Source organism: Sebastes fasciatus, chromosome 20 (genome assembly GCF_043250625.1).
Source record: "Sebastes fasciatus isolate fSebFas1 chromosome 20, fSebFas1.pri, whole genome shotgun sequence".
NCBI lineage: Eukaryota > Metazoa > Chordata > Actinopteri > Perciformes > Sebastidae > Sebastes > Sebastes fasciatus.
In genome coordinates this window covers 6040815-6059992 of record NC_133814.1, presented here as the reverse complement: position 1 = coordinate 6059992, position 19178 = coordinate 6040815, and the positions used below count along the sequence as shown (strand labels likewise).

The 19178-nt window shown below is 40.0% G+C and overlaps 1 protein-coding gene across 4 annotated transcripts; it reads right to left on the bottom strand.

Annotated features, from left to right (window-relative positions):
- Nucleotides 1–194: 194 nt before the first annotated feature.
- Nucleotides 195–13215, bottom strand: l3mbtl2 (L3MBTL histone methyl-lysine binding protein 2). Of its 4 annotated transcripts, none has more exons than XM_074620983.1 (18): nucleotides 13163–13215; nucleotides 11184–11620; nucleotides 10953–11046; nucleotides 10681–10814; nucleotides 6429–6495; nucleotides 6089–6168; nucleotides 5673–5790; nucleotides 4496–4630; nucleotides 4197–4285; nucleotides 3805–4051; nucleotides 3620–3690; nucleotides 3030–3134; nucleotides 2719–2866; nucleotides 2460–2542; nucleotides 2093–2327; nucleotides 1825–1890; nucleotides 1542–1682; nucleotides 195–1455 (listed from the first exon to the last, which is right to left on the bottom strand). In XM_074620983.1, the coding sequence occupies exons 2-18, from the start codon at nucleotides 11532–11534 to the stop codon at nucleotides 1085–1087; spliced, it is 2535 nt and encodes an 844-aa protein (XP_074477084.1). In that variant the 5' UTR covers nucleotides 11535–11620; nucleotides 13163–13215; the 3' UTR covers nucleotides 195–1084. The 4 variants fall into 4 exon arrangements, with proteins under 4 accessions (XP_074477084.1, XP_074477083.1, XP_074477085.1 ...); XM_074620982.1 differs by having other exon boundaries at nucleotides 13048–13184; XM_074620984.1 differs by lacking the exon at nucleotides 1825–1890 and having other exon boundaries at nucleotides 13048–13183.
- Between the last annotated feature and the right edge of the window lie 5963 nt (nucleotides 13216–19178).

Below are 19178 nucleotides of genomic sequence, written 5' to 3'. Positions count from 1 at the left end.
GAAAAAATAAAACATTACAACAAACATTTGTCTGCTATGTCAACCCAGAATGACCTTCAGAGTCCTATTTACAGGTTGGATGTTAGTATGATAAGTCCTGTTAAACTCAACTAAAACAAAAGAAGTTCATTTTTTTACAAATGTCATTATGTAGTGGAATTTGCCAACATGGAGAAAGTGAGGTAGTTTCAAAACTGGCTAAGCTGGTCCTTGTGAACTACATGCAGACATGATTTTAAGGTATATAAAGTATTTAAAGGTACAGAGTGTAGGATTAGACGGCATTTAGTGGTGTTGTTGCAGATTGCAACCAAGAATACCCCTCCACTCATTCCTCCCTTTTCCAAGACCGCGATAATATCTGCCGCCGATTACAAAACCGTGGTAACGCCATTCGCCTCGCTTAGACGCCATCCTTTGCCATAGTAACACTACTTCAGGAGCAACGGAGAATGTAAAAAAATGCGAAAGTCTCTCTCTAGAGCCAGCGTTTGGTTTGTCAGTTCTGGGCTACTGTAGCAACATGGTGGACTCTGTGAAGAGGACCCACTCCCTATGTAGATATGAAGGGCTCATTCTAAGCTAACGAAAACACAACAATTCTTAGTTTCATGTGATTATAAACTCATGAAAACATAATTGTGTATATTATATTTCATTTCTGCTAATAGAGACCCCCGAAATGTTACACATACTTCCTTTAAAGTTATGACCCTCAAGATTTCCATAAAATCAAACACTGTTTTTAATGCGATTTATGGTCTGCATCTTTTCAGCAATAGCTAGTCAATGTATCTATATTCTAGAATTACTTCTATGTGTAGTACTTTTTTATTGGTAGTGGCAGAGTCCGCTTTTCCTGCTCTGGATTCAAATTGCTTATCTAAGCTCAGGTTATTCACAGGAATCTATCCCAACTGATGTTGTACCTTTTTTGTGTGATTTAAATATCCCATTCTGCTTTTTTTCTGTTTTTGTTTTGTCTTCGCCAGAATTGTTTTATTTTACGCCATCACAGAGTCATCCCAATCTCTTTGCTCATCCACCTTTTGTCCTCTTCATTCTTTAAGCAGACATGCTCGTCTCACGTCTCCATTCCTGCAGCCTCTCCTGTTGTGTCCTGCTCTGTGTTGCTCTCTGAAGTTTCATCCATGACACTGTCCTCTCCTTGGCTCAGCTTGTTTTCACTCTGCTCCGTGTTGCTTTCACCGGTAAAGCTCTCTTCCAGTGATCCGCTCTCTTCACTTCTTCTTACTGCGGTTTCGCTCGGCTCCGTCTTTTGACGCGGTACGTTTTCTACGCTGCTCTGCGCTGATGGTTGACGTGATTCAGACTTGCTCTGCTCCCCTCCCTCCTCCTGTTTGATTTTCCCCAGATGGGCCTGTGGAGGGTTGTCTGGGCGATCAATGGGGGTCTCCATCTCCACCTCCTCCACTTTAACCTGCACTGCAAAGACTACAGAGGCAGAATTGTGTCAGCAAATTACCAAAAATTGTCTCAGGAAAAATGAGAAAAGATGTTTTAGGAGTTTGTCCACTTACTCTCCTGCTCCTCTGGCTCAGTCTTGAGCTGGATGAGAGGCACTTTTGGAGGAGGACCGTCGGTGCCGGTGACCTCAGGCTGCTGACCGGCATCATCTTCAGCTTGGTCCCCAGAGAGCCTCTTCTTTGCAGTCTTCTTTCCTATGGAAAACAAAAGAAGGAGATGAAAGTTATATAGATAGTTTTATAACGATCAGATGTGAGAAAACACCAAATGTGATGGCTAGTCTCCTTTCTGTGGCAAGACACAAGACTCCATATACATTTCTGAGTCAAAACTCACTCCTTTTCCCATAAGGAAGGCCCTTGTATTTCTTGTTCTGTGCCGACTGGTATCCCATTAAATCAACTGGAAAACAGAACGAAACACCCGTGACTTTTATACAAGATCAAAAACATCTACACCAGTGATCTAAATTACAGTTCAATCTGAATTACTAAACCTCATGTAAACACCTCTATCAGAATAAACTGGCTCAGATGCCCAGTTGATGGCTTAACATTAACGCAACAACACACTAGGGTGTGTTGCTCTGAAACGGGGCGTTTACCGAGTCCTGGAGGCGGCTGGAGCTGGTAGCCCATGAGGTCGCACCAGCCGACGGGGTAGATGTCCGGGGACTGGTGGTCGATCCACTGGTCGAACTCGTCCTCCCAGCCGTCGAAGTGGATGAGCAGCAGGCGGCCCACGTGGCGCTTCACGGTGGCCACGCACACCAGGCGCGGCTCCATCAAGTCCACCGCCTCCAGCTTCATGTTGGGGGAGAAGCCGTGACCCGGGTAGTCCTGAAGAAAAAGGACACACTGCGGGGTTCAAGTGCTGTTTGATGAAGTTCTTTTTTTGTACCAAATATAACTGATCTGACTGAGGAAAACAGAGAGCATGGCCTCAAATGCTACACTAGGTTCCTGTCTTACGGTGTTGAACAGTCGTAGCCGTGCAGCTTTAGCTTTGGTATTCTCCAGGTATTTGTCCCAGGTGAAGGTCTGAGGGTCATAACCTGCCGAGACACAAAGAAATCAGGAAGTATTTTCATTAACAGTACACTGCTCGAGTTATTTTCTCTGCATAAATTGACAACACCTTTTCAAGAACAGGATGATAAAGCAAACTAGTACAAGCAGAAGTGCACAAGTGCTGGAGACAAAGTGTGAGCCTAACCGTGTTTATATTTACCTTGAGGTACCGTGAGAGGGATGTTGTTCTTTTTACAGAAGTCTACAGGAAGGATGGCATGAGATGAGGCGTGGTAACAAAACCAATCGGAGCCCTTGTTTGATATGGTGCCGTCTATACCCACCATCAGGTAGCCATCTAGTAGCACCTGGGAGGAGTGGAGGGCGGCGGAGTCAGAGACGCGTAAAAGAATGTAGGAGTTGCTGTGTAATATAATTCATAACCACCTAATTTGCCAGTCTAGTCTGTCTGATGAGGTCTAAACAAGATTAAACACACAAAAACATACCAACCAAAAGTACTGGTCTTACCTTGTGTACTGTGGCGACACAGATGGTTCCTAGGTTGAGAGGGTCAATGGCCTCCAGCTTCATCCCTTCCTCAAAGAAACCTCCATCCATGTAAACAAATCTGGGCTGCAGGGCACACAGTAGTTGTTAAGGAGTTGTGCTGATGTCTAGTTCACACTACACGACCTTAGCCAGGATTTTCCACTCCCAGAAAAACCACGACTACTTAAAAACTCCCGATTACAAGACAGCAAGTTGTGTAGTGTGAACAGTACAGCGATCGAATGACTTTGAAAGACCTGTAGTGTGAACTTGAGTTAAAGCAACACTATGTAGAGTGTGACTTCACTCGTTTCACTTTGACATGTACTTTGTCATGAAATAGTGAGTTGTGATTATGAAATGGCATCAAAATACAGAGTTGAGTGTTTCTATCCCATTAAACAGATTCTATTCAAGCTGCACGGATATCCAGTGTGGATTTTCTGTCAAAGTTTCCATGGATGGACATCTTGGTATTAATAAAAAAAATCCAAAGCAGCTGTTGCGTCTACTTTTGCTTTTTGAACTCATTTGATAAATTATTTCTTGAGCGATGACATTTCTCTTACCTTTTTAAAGAGCAGGGATGAGTTGTCGTAGTTACCCTTCCAACCGCCTGCAGCAGCTTCCACACCGTTTGCTATCATTTAAAAAGAAGCATTTTTATTGCCATGTAAAAAAACACATCTTCAAGTTAAAGGCTTTAGTTCAAGACAAAGTGTGATGTACGGATAAAACGAAATCCTAGACCTACCAGGTGCTTTCATGGCATGACCCACTTTGCAGGACCAGCTTACTGGGTGCAGGAGGGGGCTCCACATGTGGCACCAGAAATCAGAGATGGTGTTGTCAGGGGCGTCGCTTTGGTCTTCGTACACCAAACGCAGACGGCCGCCGATGATGGTGTCTACGGTGGCCAGGCGGGTCCGACTCACGTGTTTGGGGTCCACCACCTCCACGCGCATACCTAGTCTGAAGGAGTTCTTCATGCCCTCTGCCAACTAGGGAGAGGACAGGAGGAGGATGGCGAAGGGGCAGAGATGAATTAAATTCAATATAAATTAAACCACATTCATGTCATTTTAATTCATCGCACTCTTCACATGTACAAGACAGGTGGTTGTGAGCCTCAGCATTCAGTTTTACCTTCAGGTAGAAGTCAACAGGTAAAGTGTGGGCCCCCACAAGCTTTGTCATCAGATACTCTCTCCAATCTGGGATGGTCTGCTTCACATCTACGAACACACAATTTGTCAAATTAGAACATGCTATAATATCTGATATATGCCAATCCCGGCACATTTAAATGTATAACGCTTCAGTCCATGTTTGTTTTAAGTGCTGACCCAACCAGGACAGAAATAAGTCATGTTTACTGTCCTAATGCCATCAGGACGTCAGCCAGCTGAACCACAGTGGTTCAGGCTTTGAGTGCGAGTCCTCACCTTGCGGCGGCACCAGCAGCTTGCTCGTCATGGCGCACCATCCGATCGGGTTCAGCTCTCCCGAAACGAGGCTGCACCAAAAGTCACGGCTGCTGTCGTGTTCAAAGCCTTCGTACCTCAACAGGGCTTTGTATCCTGGAGACAAGAGATGGGAGGAAGGCAAAAGTTAAGTTACAGTTGATGCTGCTGCATTTGGTACAGAACAAGGTACCTTGATAACCGCTGGGCACACTACACTAAAATTTGCTGTGGATATTCACAGACATCGGAGGATGAATCCTAATATGCTGGCTGACCCCATGGCCTTTCCTCCAGAACACCATCAGGACAGTTTTAAGTGTTAAAAGGCCTACTACTCTTACATTGCATGGCAACTTGATTCTCGCAATGTCACGAGATCACAAGAGAATCGCGGGATCACACATCGCACAAAAATCCATCTTGTCAGCGTCTTGTGAGGAGCTACTGGCAGCTACGGGCGTGGTTTAGGTGTGTAAGACGACACAGAGTGACAGTTCGTTCCAAACAACAATGGCGGCTCCTGAAGAGGTTAGTGCAGATGCTGCAATAGCATCAGTTATATCAGAGCTGGAGAGTATTTCTTCATTAAAAGAAGAGCAAAGAACGGCACGTTCGCTTTCGTTAGTTTGATTGACAGACGGTTCATCCAATTTTTTGTATCTTGTAATAATTACTGTAGCCTCTAGGGGGTGCTAGTCTGCTTTATCTCTTTAGTTTTGTAATAAATGATGATGCATTTCCTTCTTAATAAAACATTTGCAAAGCCCAGGTTTTAAGTATTTTAAATCCAGGATTCTTTACATCTATGTGTACTTGCTAGCAGTGTTCTTCTTCTATATCTTCATATCTCTGCGCGTTACCGGCACCTGTAGATGAGTAGAATGGTGCGAAACCACTGGCAGGAATGTGTATCGCTTCACCCGTGTGTGTGTGTGTGTGTGTGTGCACACATGCATGCATGAGATAAAGAAAGCAGGGACCCGCTCATAGAAAAACAGATCCATAGCGCTGCTAGGGGTCAAAAACTCCACAGAGAACCTTTAAGATCGATTAAGAAAATAAATGCAACAACTGCTGTAATTCATAATCATAAAACAGATGATTCAATGGCAGAATGGCCTGTTAAAATAATAACTGACATACAGGATGTACACACCTGCAATCTGGATGACGGTAGCGATCCAGTAGACCTTACTGGGCAGGACCGCATTTGTGTTCAGGACCTCCACCCTCATCCCCAACGTGACGTCATCCCACTGGGCACACAGGGGAACCTGCAGGTTGGAGGTCACATGTTTCATTTACAGATCAGCAGTGAGAGGTATTTTACACATTCATATATTCCCTGGGAATTTCATGAGTTATTCTCAGCACCGCTCAGAGTTTACTTCTAGTTTAGTTTTTTTTTATGTTGGAATATTTTTTTCATGCTGGTGTTTAAAAGGTTGTGTGTGTGCAAGTCTAAATGTTTACATAAGTTGGCATAATTGTCCCTACAATAATACTAGAGGCACATTTACCACCTGGGTGTAAAAACATTGTTTCTAATTACACTTAGCAGGTAGGACTCACATGTCTGAAGCAGGACACTGATGCAGCCAAAGAGGTTTCCTTCTCCAAGTAGGCGCCCCATTCAAAACCTGCAGCCAGTGCTACAGAATGGAAACAGAGGAATCATACATACAAATCTTGTGAGATGCTTGTTTACAAGTGGTGTATTCAGCTTCTAATATTCCCAAACAAGCTCCAAATACCAGTAAAGTTGGTCTACGTGGGATAAATCAATGGTCACCCACAAAACTGTATGGCCCTGGTCAGACCTAGTATCATTAGTATCATAGTAACATTAGAGTTCACATCTGACTTCAGAATGCGTCTCAAATGACTCAAGTAACCTGTTCAGTGGCCTCACCTGTTGGGGCTGGGGGGGCTTTGTTCACCTTGCTCAGCACTGTTGCTTTTTTTGAGGGGGGCCGTCCCTGGAGAGAGAGAAGCACAAAGAAAGACTGAGCAAAGTTGTCTCATCGTCTTCATTGTTGTGATCGCTTCACCACTTGTTGCACATTTAGCCATATGACAGACTGTTTATTTCAAACTGCTGGCATGTAGTGCAGCGGAGGAGAGTAACGAGTCAGATCTAATCACTGCTGTCAAAGGTGAAAGCTTCAGAGAGTTTGACAAATTCCGGTTATATTTCCCGATATGCAAAGAGAAGACTGAAAGAAGCTAGACTGGTTAGAATGGCAAAACACACTGAACATTAGTCAAAAATCAAACTCTTTGGGATTAAATTCATTGCCAGACAACCTGTCTTCATGCATAACGTCACACAGGAAGAAAAACACGCACAACAAATGTCAACTAATTACAACTATGGACAGGTTTGGTCTCGGGCTGCAAGGATTATTTTCATTGTCTAGTAATCTGTCGATTGTTTTCTTGATTAATCAATTAGTTCTTTGGTCTATAAAATGTCAGAAAATGGTGAAAAATTGTCGATCAGTGTTTCCCAAAGCCCAAGATGACGTCTTCAAATGTCTTGTTTTGTCCACAACTCAAAGATATTCAGTTTACTGTCACAGAGGAGTAAAGAAACCAGTAAATATTCACATTTAAGAAGCTGGAATCAGAGAATTTTGACTTTTTTTTCTCTTAAAAAATTACTCAAACCGATTACCGATTACCGATTACTAATCGATTAATCGTTGCAGCTCTAAATTAATCAATTCACCGTTTGGTTTATGACAAACAAAAAAAAGCTAAAATTCTCCCAGAGCTAAACCTCATGTTTTCAAATTGCTTCTTTCGTCCAACAGTCCAAAACACATAGATATTTAGTTTAATATCGTAGACAAATAAAGACAGCTAGTATTCACAATTGAGAAGTCAGAACCAGTTGAAGGTTGTCAACTATAATGATTGAGTTATACAATGTTTGCCAGTACATTTTCTATCGATTAATTAACAATTAGTCAACTTATCCTTTCAGCTCGTTTGAACATACCTTAGTTTTTGTACAATTGGCTTTTAATCAAAATGTTACATTATGTTCGAATTTTTTTTTTCTCAGTTAGTAAATTTCAGATAAATAAAAAAATTCTAAAACCCCTATTTTATGCTGTTGTGATCTCAGTCAACTTGTTGCAACAGGTTGTTTTTTTTACATTAATTACCTTTCAAAGTTGAAGGAGTTCTGCTTTTTTTAAATAATAATAATAATAATAATAACTTTATTTACATAGCCCTTTTTTTTAAAAACAGAGTTACAAAGCACGTAACATAAAAACCAGAACAAATCAATGAAAAGACATGGTGGAAGGAGACAAAGTGTTAAGTAAGTATTACAGGGGCAATTAGGAATATGAATATAAAAACAATAATATGAATTTAAAAAAAATAAAGAGATGAGTGAAAACCAAAATAAACCATTATAAAAGCATCAGAATGAAGAAAGCTGCTGTATAAAAGTGTTTTTAGGTTCATTATTGGGTGTTTTGCAGGTCCTGTCCTGTCTTTAAGCTGCAGAAGGAGAAACTGCACTCTTCACATCACCAGCCTCACTCACCTGTTGATCCAGGTGAGTGAGGCTGGCGGTGGGGTCACCTGTCCCGGAGGTGAGCCTGGTCTGGGAGGGGACGGCGGTGGTCTTGAGGAGCCGGGCCGAGCGGCTCAGCGGACCCGGGCTGTTGTAGTAGTCGTCCGGCTGGAAGTGCTTGTGGCAGACGAGCAGCGTGTGGAGTAGGTGGAGCGGAGTGTTTACATCCATGTGGAGAGCAGACAGCCACCGCCTCAGTCTCTCCGGCTCACCGGCTGGGAACCGGTGATAGACGAGGACCGGACGGTTGTAGTTCCAGCAGGAGACAACGCAACACTTGTGCACCATTTGAGCTGTTTTAATACACGGACGTCTCCGTTGAGTTAAAGCGAGAAAAGAGAGACAGACACGCCCGCAGACAGCCTCTCAGGTCGGTGCAGGGATTTAAATCCAGCGCGGTCCTCCTCCTCCACCTCCTCCTCTTCTTCTTTCTCTCCAATGGCGACAGTTTTTAGGGAAATACCGCCGCCATGTGTTCGTCATTATAAATTGTGAAAATATAAATACACACCAACAAATGAATACATTTGTTAGGCATATATTTTATACCTTGGTGTACTTCCAAAGATACCAGTTATGTGAGGTTGAATTTTGGTGAAAGGCATATTAAAGGGGACATATCATGCTCATTTTCAACTTCATGTTTGTATTTTGGCTTTCTCCTAGAACACGTTTACATGCTTTAATGTTCAAAAAACACATTATTTTTCCTCATACTGTCAGCCTGAATATACCTGTATTCACCCTCTGTCTGAAACACTCCGTTTTAGTGTATTTCAACGGAATTGCGTTGCTACGAAACAGCTTGGGTCCATGTTTACTTCCTGTCATTCACATACACTGCAAACAGGAAATAAACTGGGACACATTTAGAATGTTAACGTTTAAAACTGTGAAATGGTCTAAATATTGTATATTTGTGACATCACAAATGGACAGAAATCCTGACAGCTTGTTTCAAATGCACAGTTTCTGAATCAGGCTGTGTGTATTTCTCCATGGATTGAGTGTTTTGATACTTTCACAGTATTTATATAGCACTTAAACCTGCTTTATAATATAAAAGACATAAAAAATCTCACTTTTTACAATACGGGGCCTTTAAAAAATTTCCATTTGATGGATTGGTGCAGCCATAAAAACATGGAGTCTTGGATTTGAATATATCGCTCAGCATAAACATCATATAGCTACAACTACAGCTTTATTTTGACTTATGTAGAGCTGCAACAATTAATTGATTTAGTTGTCAATTAATTGCAAACCATTTTGTTAATCGATTGATCGGTCTGAGTAATTTTTAAGGAGAAAAAAAAGTTATCATTCTCTGATTCCAGCCTTTTAAATGTGAATATTTTCTGGGTTCTTTACTACTTTATGACAGTAGACTGAATATGTTTGAGTTGTGGACAAAACAAGACATTTGAGGACGTCATCTAGGGATTTGAAAAACACTGATTGACATTTTTTTTACCATTTTTACCACAACTAATCGATTAATCGAGAAAATAATAAACAGTTGAATTGACAATGAAAATAATTGTCAGTTGCTGCCCTAGTCTTATGTGAGTTAAATCAATATCTTTGGGTGTTGGACTATTGGTCAGACAAACCAATCAACTTGAAGACATCACCTTTGGCTTTAGGAAATTGTGACCTTTTTTTTGTCTTTTTCAGACATTTAAGATGAGTTGATTTATCGAAAATAAATGAAAAAATAATTGTTAGTTGCAGCCTATAGGGAAAATATGATCCTGCCAGAAAGCGTGGAATAGGATCATTTTTCCATCCAAAAAGCTACGTGAAGGGAAACAAAACTGTATGTTAAAGGTGTTATGAATTTCAAACTTGGGAAGGCATCGCACACAAACCTAAACCAAACCCTTAAGTCTCAAGTCTCAACAAATTACAGCAAAACAATCTGGATAGAACTACTGTATGTTCTCTTTAACGACCAATGAAGCAATAGTAATCACAAAAACCACCAGCGTTGCTTAATCCTGATGTTTTTCCCTACTGAAACAAGAAGTGGCAGACCACATCCCCTTACAAGTCTTAACAATATGCATTTCACATTGTTTTGCACTCCTTCATCACTAAATGTACTCTCTGTAATCTCTGCACTCGCACCTGTCAAGCAAGATACGCTCTGCTGATTTTGATTGCTTGTAAAACTCAACTCAAGTGTCCAATTTTCATTAAGGTCAGTGCTGACACTGTGTACCACTAAAAACAATCAATCATCAATATGACCATATGAAGCTACGGAATTGGAAAACAACACTAACTCTAGACACTAACGTTTTGACCTCTAACTTACTGTCAGATACAGCATTAGTATGTCACAAAATGTGTAAGGTGGCCAAACTCCTGAAAAGTTAGTGTAATTATTTAATTAAGCAAAACAATCAACTACAACTGCCCCATTGGTGCCACCTAGTGGTCAACAGTATAAGTGATTGTACTGTCAAGCTCAACAAATAAATAATAAAGCCATGAGTAGCTGCAAACTTTTGCTTTTGGGAAGCATTTGGGTGAGAAATATAGCTCTGCTGAAAGATGTTCTCACCTGCAGTCGTGCCAGTATGGAGGACTTCTTGGAGTTTGATGAATAGGAACGTGAACAGGATATACTGCAGAAACGCTTGGTCTTCGAAAAGAAGGTGCCAACGGTGCCGGCGACGCCGCACATCTCACACACCACTGTAAAGATAAATAAATAAAAATCATCAAATCGTATTAACAGCCCCTTGAGCTTATACAGATGGGATTTGTATTGGTTCAAGTGTTTTGTGGAAAACTTCCACTTCTATTAACAATTGTTCCTAATTTGCACCATACATGGTCGGTCGTCTGCGTTTTTTTCCTCCCGCTTCATTTCTCCTCCTGTCAGATGCTCTACGTCACCTCCTCCATCAGTATCATCACACTCTGCCTGTGAAGAAGAAAAAGTGGTAAATGAATGCATGAATGTGACTTTACATCATACATGTAAACATTCAAAGAAGCTCGCTTAAAGCTGTCAGAATGACAGGAGCTCTCTCTTTCTCTCTGCAGTGAACCACTACTCACACTTGTGGCACGCTCTCTTGGTCTGGCTGTGATGCCCCGGCGTTGGATAGCAGGCAGGCAGCTACTACAGCCCACTCCATCGCAGGAGAAACAGTGCGGACGGACGAACACTGTAGGAACAGCTCCCACCTTCAGCTTCAGAGCCCCTGAGTGCGGTTTGGGCTCAAAGTACTCCTTGCCAAAATGCTCTTTGCAGAGGTGAGAGTTGGGCGTGGCGACCCACTGGGCGCGGGTGCGCTGGACCTGCTTCTCCCATTTGCGAAACTCCTCAGGGTCCTTGGGGAATTTAAACAGCGTCACGCCATCTTCTGAAGTTTTGCCGCATCCATAAGCCACACAGTGGTAAGGCATCCTGTGTTCTGCTCACAAAGAGGACCACCAATCAGAGCCAATGCATCCTTTCTTCTTTTAAGCTGTAGGATGTTCTTCTATGAGCTCTGCAGAGGAAAGTGATGACTGAATGTTACAAATAGCAGACATTTTTCTTATTCTACACAAGAAAATGTAACATTTACTTTCAGGTAACACCAATTTCTAAAGACACTAGGCATGAGAAAACAGTTGGTCAGCAGGGGCAGACACAAGAAGAGCTGGATGGTAGTTTATAAAATATCTATGCTCGTTCTGGTCTAATATTTCGTGGTCTTAAATGCTGCATTACAGTTATGTCATACAGTAATTTCTGACTGAAGTGCTCCACAGAGAGACTCAGGAAATCCTTTGTCACCCGAGCCATCAAACTGTACAACACCTTTCTAGGGAGGGGGGGGGACAAAGGAGGACAGTCTGCAGGACAGATAATAATGCACTATATTCATTTTTAATAGTCTCTTCTGCACTATTTTAACTTTTGTAATAGTCTTGTAGCACAGCTGTTACCCTGCACTATATTCAGTTTTAACAGTTTTCTTCATCTCCTTGTATTTTTATATCTGGTATATTTTTTTGTACTTTGTACTACTAACTTTTTTACTGCCTTTTTACTAACATGTTTTGTACTCTATCTATCTATCTATCTATCTATGTATGATGCATAACACCTCTAGCTGCCTGGCTAATATATTCACATTAGAAATAATAGTTTCTCTACATTGTCTGACATAAATAATATGTGATAGTATTTGGTTATTTATACTGAATTGATTGCTTAAGAATCTTGATATGTGATTTTGACAATAATATGCTGTAAACACAGTCTGCCAATCAAAACATGTACAATTAAACTTTAAGTTCCAGGCAAGACAGACTGTTACAAACCAGAACTTACAGTATAAACATTTGTTAAATACGTGCACACTCCTCTCCATGACCTCTGACCCTTCACCACATTTATTTTTATTTAAATTCATTTATTTATTTTACTTTATTTGATTTTAATTCTTTGGATTGTTTAAGTATGTGTCCTCCCTTTTCCCTCTGAATTCAATTGAAATTACAATTTAAGATGAAGTCTTGTTTTGTTTTTTGTGTTTCCTCTCTCCCCTCTTGTTTTAAGTTGTGAAATGTAAATGTAAAAACAAAGAGACAGTTGTGAAATGAAAATACAGTAGGAAAGAATGTGATGATGATTGTATAAGTTGCTGAAATTGCAATAAAAACTAAGTTAAAAAAATAAATAAATAAGTGCACACAAATAAACGTGCCAAACATGCGAAAAAAATAAAACTTCCACATTAATTTTGCTGTTAACCTCGCTGTTTTGAGCAGATTGCTACCAGCTACCAGGCTCAATAACAAGCTGCTCAAAGCATAAACAAACATGTGGCTAGCTCACATGCTAGCTCACTGCTAACAGTGCTAACAGCACGTTTATACTATATATGAAGCAGCAATAAGCCTGTTATTACTTTAAGATGCTACTTACACATAGACTATTACTACCTAGGCCCTAGATATGAAATGTTTCATACAACTGTTGAACTATATAGATATAAGTGGTTTAGTTTTTATCTTGGTGAGTTAGCCCCCCAGTACTGTACCGCTGGTGCTTCTTCTTCTGTGGTGTTTTAGTGAGGTTGGCAAACAACTTATGGTGCATTACCGCCACCTACTGGTACAAAGTGTGGATCAGGATTACAACTATTCACTGATATTCTAATATTAAAGAAAATGAATAACTAAATAACTAAATAAATAAATAAATAAATAAATAAATAAATAAATAAATAAATAAATAAATAAATAAATAAACAAATAAATAAACGGACAAAGCATTATGGGAGTTGAGGTTTTAGCAGAATTGGAAGGACACACTAGTCCAGGGGTCAGCAACCTTTACTATCAAAAGAGCCATTTTAGGCAAAAAAACATTGATATTGATAATCTGTTATCACCATAATAATCTATTTTTAATTGGTAACTACTCTATTTGTGTTCTTGTCCAGCGAGCTAATAACTGCATGTTATAATTTATGAGTTTGTAAAATTTGATTATTTGATTATTATATTTGCTGCTACCCTGACAGTGAGGAGTATGGTGTTTTCTATTTCAATACACATACATAATAACAGAAAACAATCTGATAATTCCAACAGCCGTCATGCAGAAACACCTTAGTGATTAAGTCTAAACATTGACATGAAAACCCAAAAGGTACTTTATAGTTTAGTTTGGGCCTATTTTTGTGCCTATTTTTGTGAGTATACTGAGAGTTTGGGCCTAAAATAAAAATAATATTGATATCCAGGAATTGCTTTCAATACTGACATCACAATCAATATTAAATGACAATGACACATTAGTTACAACGCATACCTTTAAGTGTACACACATGCACCACTATGCAACAAGATTTTTCTGTTGTCCTCTTAAACTACACTGAAATAAGTGTATGTATGTATTCAGTTAGTGATCTCTTCATGGTTTCCTTCACCTGCTGCCCAGCATCCTCTTGTCTGTGCCAACATCACAGCAGTTTATTCTCAGAGGATTTCCTCCATGCTGTTTGATGATTATGGACTCTGTGCTGAACTGGCCTCGCTCTTTTTGTCCTGCTGGTTGCTGGAAGCAAGCCCCGAGGAAAGCAATGCTAGTCAGTGGGTCTGTCCGCAACTTTAGTGTGGAGCAAGATATTTTGATAGCTACAGGTAAAATTGCATGGTTATGATTACCGCAAAGTGCAAAACCGTGGTCTCGCCAGCCGCCATCTGATTTCCATTGCTCCTGAAGTAGTGTTATTATGGTAAGGATGGCCTCTGAGCGAGGCGAATGGCGTTACCACTGTTTTGCACTCCGCTCGGCTCACGTTACCGCAGTCTTGGAAAGGGAGGAGTGAGCGGAGGGGTACTCAGTTGGTTGCAATCTGCAAACACACCACTAGATGTCCCTAAATCCCACACACTGTACCTTTAAGGCCAACATTTCCACTTCTCACTAAATCTAATGGGCAGTAGCCATCAAATTTACTGAGCATATTCATAGTCACCAGAAGATGAACCCTTTACATTCACATTAAATGACACCAAGACTTTCCTGAGGCCACCCTCAGGACAAACTTTACATGTTTAGCCTCACTATTGGGCAATAAAAAAAGCAAGAACAAAGTCATATCTCTGTTGTTTGTTCCATCCAATACTTTAATACTTCAGAGTTTAACAAACATTGTAACTTTTAGGTGTAGGTCTTGTTGTCCTTGGTGACAGTTCCTGATTAAAAGCACAATTTATGATCTTAATCTAAATCTAACAGAAATGGAAACTACCATCTCTCTGAAATAAGATAACAACTAAATCTAATCGAATAATAATAATAATAATGTAATGTACCCTTATGTTGTACAATGCTCGTTAACATCGGTATTGTTTGTCAAAATAAAACAAAAACAGTGTTCTCAATTAAAATCAGCTGAGAAATAAAGATGTTTTCATTCTGGCCTTTATCACTGGTACTATAGATCTTTTTCACACTAGACATTTTGACTTTTTGTTGTAGGAAAAACAAAGGTGCTACTAATAACATTAACGATGGCTCTGTTGTATTCAAGTGTCCCAATGACAGTGTGACAGTGTGACAGTGAGCCAGCATGCACAATACCACAACTCTGAAACTGAAGCAGCTAACTGGAATTCAGCACTCATTAATTTGATTATTTACTCCTGTGCTTTTCCTACTGTGACATGTCAAAATACCTTCAGTGAAACAGTCCTATTTCCAAAAGAGCATTGAAGCAGTAAATACAAATAAAAATAAGTCTTTATGTTTGTATTTTAATAAAAGTTGTATTCCTGTCTCCTGGTCAGTGACCTGGCAGAGGTGGCAACTGCTACAGGACCTTGAAGGCCACATGTTCACCGTGTGTCCATTGGTTTGAATTCGCTTAAATGCACATTTGTTTGGGAATGTGCACCATTTATAAACTTGGAATCAACTCATGTAATAAAGCTCACTCTTAAAGAGGGTTTGTCTTCTGCTCTGTTTGTATCTTTGGTGATTATAAAGCATCTGACACTTCAATAAATGTTTCCACCCTTTGCATTCAATTGTCCTTATCTTGTTTCTCACTGTGCCACATTAGAAAGCCCTTTTCTTCATTCTTTATGACGTAAGCACAATATCAACTGCTATGGTAGGGACCTTAATAAGGGTCATGCATCACTGAGATCCTGGCATGAAAATTTTAGTCAAAGTAAATATTATTTTGTTTTCAAACCCTGTAAAAGGCTCTGATTCCATTCCTTCAACATAAACTGGAAAAAAAAGTTTGGAAACTTGTGTTTGGTCGATTATTTCTGTGTTGTTACAATGATAATTGGCATTGTATTTTACCTCGTTGGAAAGCCTGTTTATTTACCTTCACAATGATGTCCAACTTGTAAGGATCATGCATTTGTGGGATGAGCAGCACAGCTGATTATGTGGTAAGCGCCCAAGAAAAATTTGCCAAAATGCTCTGCCAATGGTAAACAGTGTATTCTCATAAGGCTACCAGGAAGCCTGCAATGACTTCCCTTCACCGTCAGGCACGTTTGCGCTGGTGTCGACAACACAGACAATGGAACCTGAACATGTGGGGGAATGTCATGTTCAGTGATGAGTCCAGGTTCTGTCTGCGAAAGTTGGATGGCAGGGTCAAAGTATGGAGACGACGCGGAGAACGCTATGCTGATTGTTGCACCGATGGAGTAACAGCTTTTGGTGGGGGCAGTGTCATGGTGTGGGGCGGCATCTCCCTCACTGGCAAAACAAGGCTTGTCATCATTGAAGGCCATCTCAATGCAGGGAGATATCGGGATGAGATTCTGCAGCCAGTGGCGATCCCATATTTTCACAATCTGGGACCTAACTTCAGCCTCCAAGATGATAACGCTCGCCCCCACAGAGCCAGGGTTATCACAGACTACCTCCACAATGTGGGAGTAGAGAGAATGGAATGGCCTGCCGAGAGTCCAGACCTCAACCCAATTCAACACTTGTAGGATGAGCTTGGGCGTGCTGTACGTGTTAGAGTGACCAACACAACCACGTGACCCATGACTGGGCATACTGGCCACCACCAGGGTTTGATTCCCAGTATAAGGTATACACTTACGGCCCTGTCCCCCAAGTTTCATTATTCACTGATGTGGTTATCAAATGATAATGCAGGTTTAGTGAAGCTTTCATGTAGTTTTTTTTTTCATGCTTTTGAAAGCAGCTCAATGGATGTGACAACTTACAAATATTAAAACAGTATTGAGTATGTACTGGCAGTATGCAATGCCTGCAGCAACATAGTACAGAATGATCTGGAACATACGTGAGATTTTTCATAGAGAAATTTAGATAGACTTCAGATCTGTCATCTGTTGGCAACCAACGTTTTTATCTTTTATCTTCACCAAGATGGACTTAAGACCTGTGGGGCCTAGTGGCCATGTGTTGTTGACAATTTATAGATTTGAAAAAAAACTTTATATTTTTCATTAAAACTACAACCTGTTCAGTTAGGGGAGCATTTCTCAGTTAAAAGAATTTGCATATTGACTGCATTCACCTTAAAAAAAATTTTGTCACCTGTACAACACTGATAGAAGTCCGTGTCTTCTCAAACAATGACCACGTGCAGTGTATACTTAAGACTCCTAACAGGCCATGTAATAACTTCTATGAATACAGTATGCATCCCTGAAAGGCCTGAATAAAACAAGCTTAGAAAGACAGTTTACAATTATTTCTCTAGATTGCAGATCACTTCCCGTTATTCTCTTCTGGGGAGAATGATTTGGGATTGGCTATAACGGAGGACCAGTGGGAAAATACCTTGAAGAATGTACATACAGCATCAATATGTATAAGGCATGGGTTATTACAGTTCAATCATTGTCTGTCTATATTCCAAAGTAAAACTTGCCAAAATAAATCCTAATGTAGACTTAATTAGCTCCTTGCTACTCTGGAACACATGTTCTGGCTCTGTCCTAAATTATCTAACTACTAGAAATCTATCTTCCAAACTCTATCAGAAGTTTTTGAGCAGGTGATAGAACCTGATCCTTTGATTGCCATATTTGGTGTCCGAGGACAGGATAGTCCTCTTAGAGGAGCTAAGGTCGCGACCTTTGTATTGTTGTTGCGCAGGCTGGTTCTCCTAAACTGGAAATAATACTGTATATAGCCGACAAATTTGAGAAAATGTGGTGTCCCTTCCTAACGCATCAATGAAATTTCAAGTTGAATTCATAAGCACCTTGAACTCCCCCTTTTTTCTAAATTTAATTCTAATATTTTATTCTATTTATTTATTTCTCATTGTGTGTGTTTTTGATTGTTTTTAATCCTTTGCCAATTATGTAAGCATTTTTTGTCCTTTTGTGTTCTTTTGTAAAACACAAAATGTAATTTGCTTTTAACTTATCTGTAAAACTGAAAAACAATTAACACATTTAGAGGAGACAAATGTTTTACATATTGTATGTAAGTCCTTTATACTCCTCATTGTGCATCTCTAGCTGTAAAAACCCCACTCTTTCCCACTGCTGACAGCAAACACATTTGCTTTCTTCTTTTACAAACTGCTTTTGTGCCACTGGACAGTCATTGGGAATACCAAGTGGCCAAACACATTTCAGATTCACAAAACTTGATTCTAAATTGAAGTACAGATGAAGTTTAAAAACATAAAATCATGCTGTATTGCAGAAAAACATGAAAGATAGCACATATATTCTCAAGACATCTATATGTTTTAGTTGATGTAATGATGCAGTAATTAAAAATGACATCTTTGGTTTAACTATTCAACTCAATATAAGCATACTGTTTGAATGTAGTAGTTACATCTACAGTATATTGTATGAAAACTAAAAAGACTTGGTGGAACTTCCTCAACAACTAAAAAATGTAATTAAAGACCCAATCCTGTTTGTTTTATATTGATTTGTTTGGTTTCTCATAGGTAAAATACTTTTCCAACTAAACCTCACAAAAAAAAAAGCAGATGCAACTTCAGGTTGTGGATGAATTTCATAAGAAATAACTTTTTTTTCTTTTACATGCATAGCCCAGGCGAATAAGCATTATTATATGATATTATTATAGCTTTCTCCCCCCATTGCAGCTGCACATTTGTCAGTTTTACACCAAGTCTTTCTAGTTTTCAGTGTTTGTGAATCCACTGTTGCCTGCTGCACTATAGGCCTAAATGTGCATTTTTTTTCTTATTAAGATACTGACTGCAAAACTAGCTATTAAATTACTTGCATTTGAGATAACTGTTGAACATAATCCAACTTTAATCCTTGAAACTAAACCTCACAAAAAGGCAGTGGATGAATTTCATGAGGAGTAACTTTTTTTCTTGTACATAGTCCAGGCGAATACGCATTATTATATGATATTATTATACCTTTCTCTCCCCATTGCAGCTGCACATTTGTCAGTTTTATTTTTATTATTATTTTTTATTAGCATCCCCTCATCCTTCCCCACTGCCACCAGCAGCACCACCATCACTTCGCAGGAAAACAAGCCTCTTCTCTGCCCGACATTATCTCCATCCAGACTCCGCTGGAGAAGGA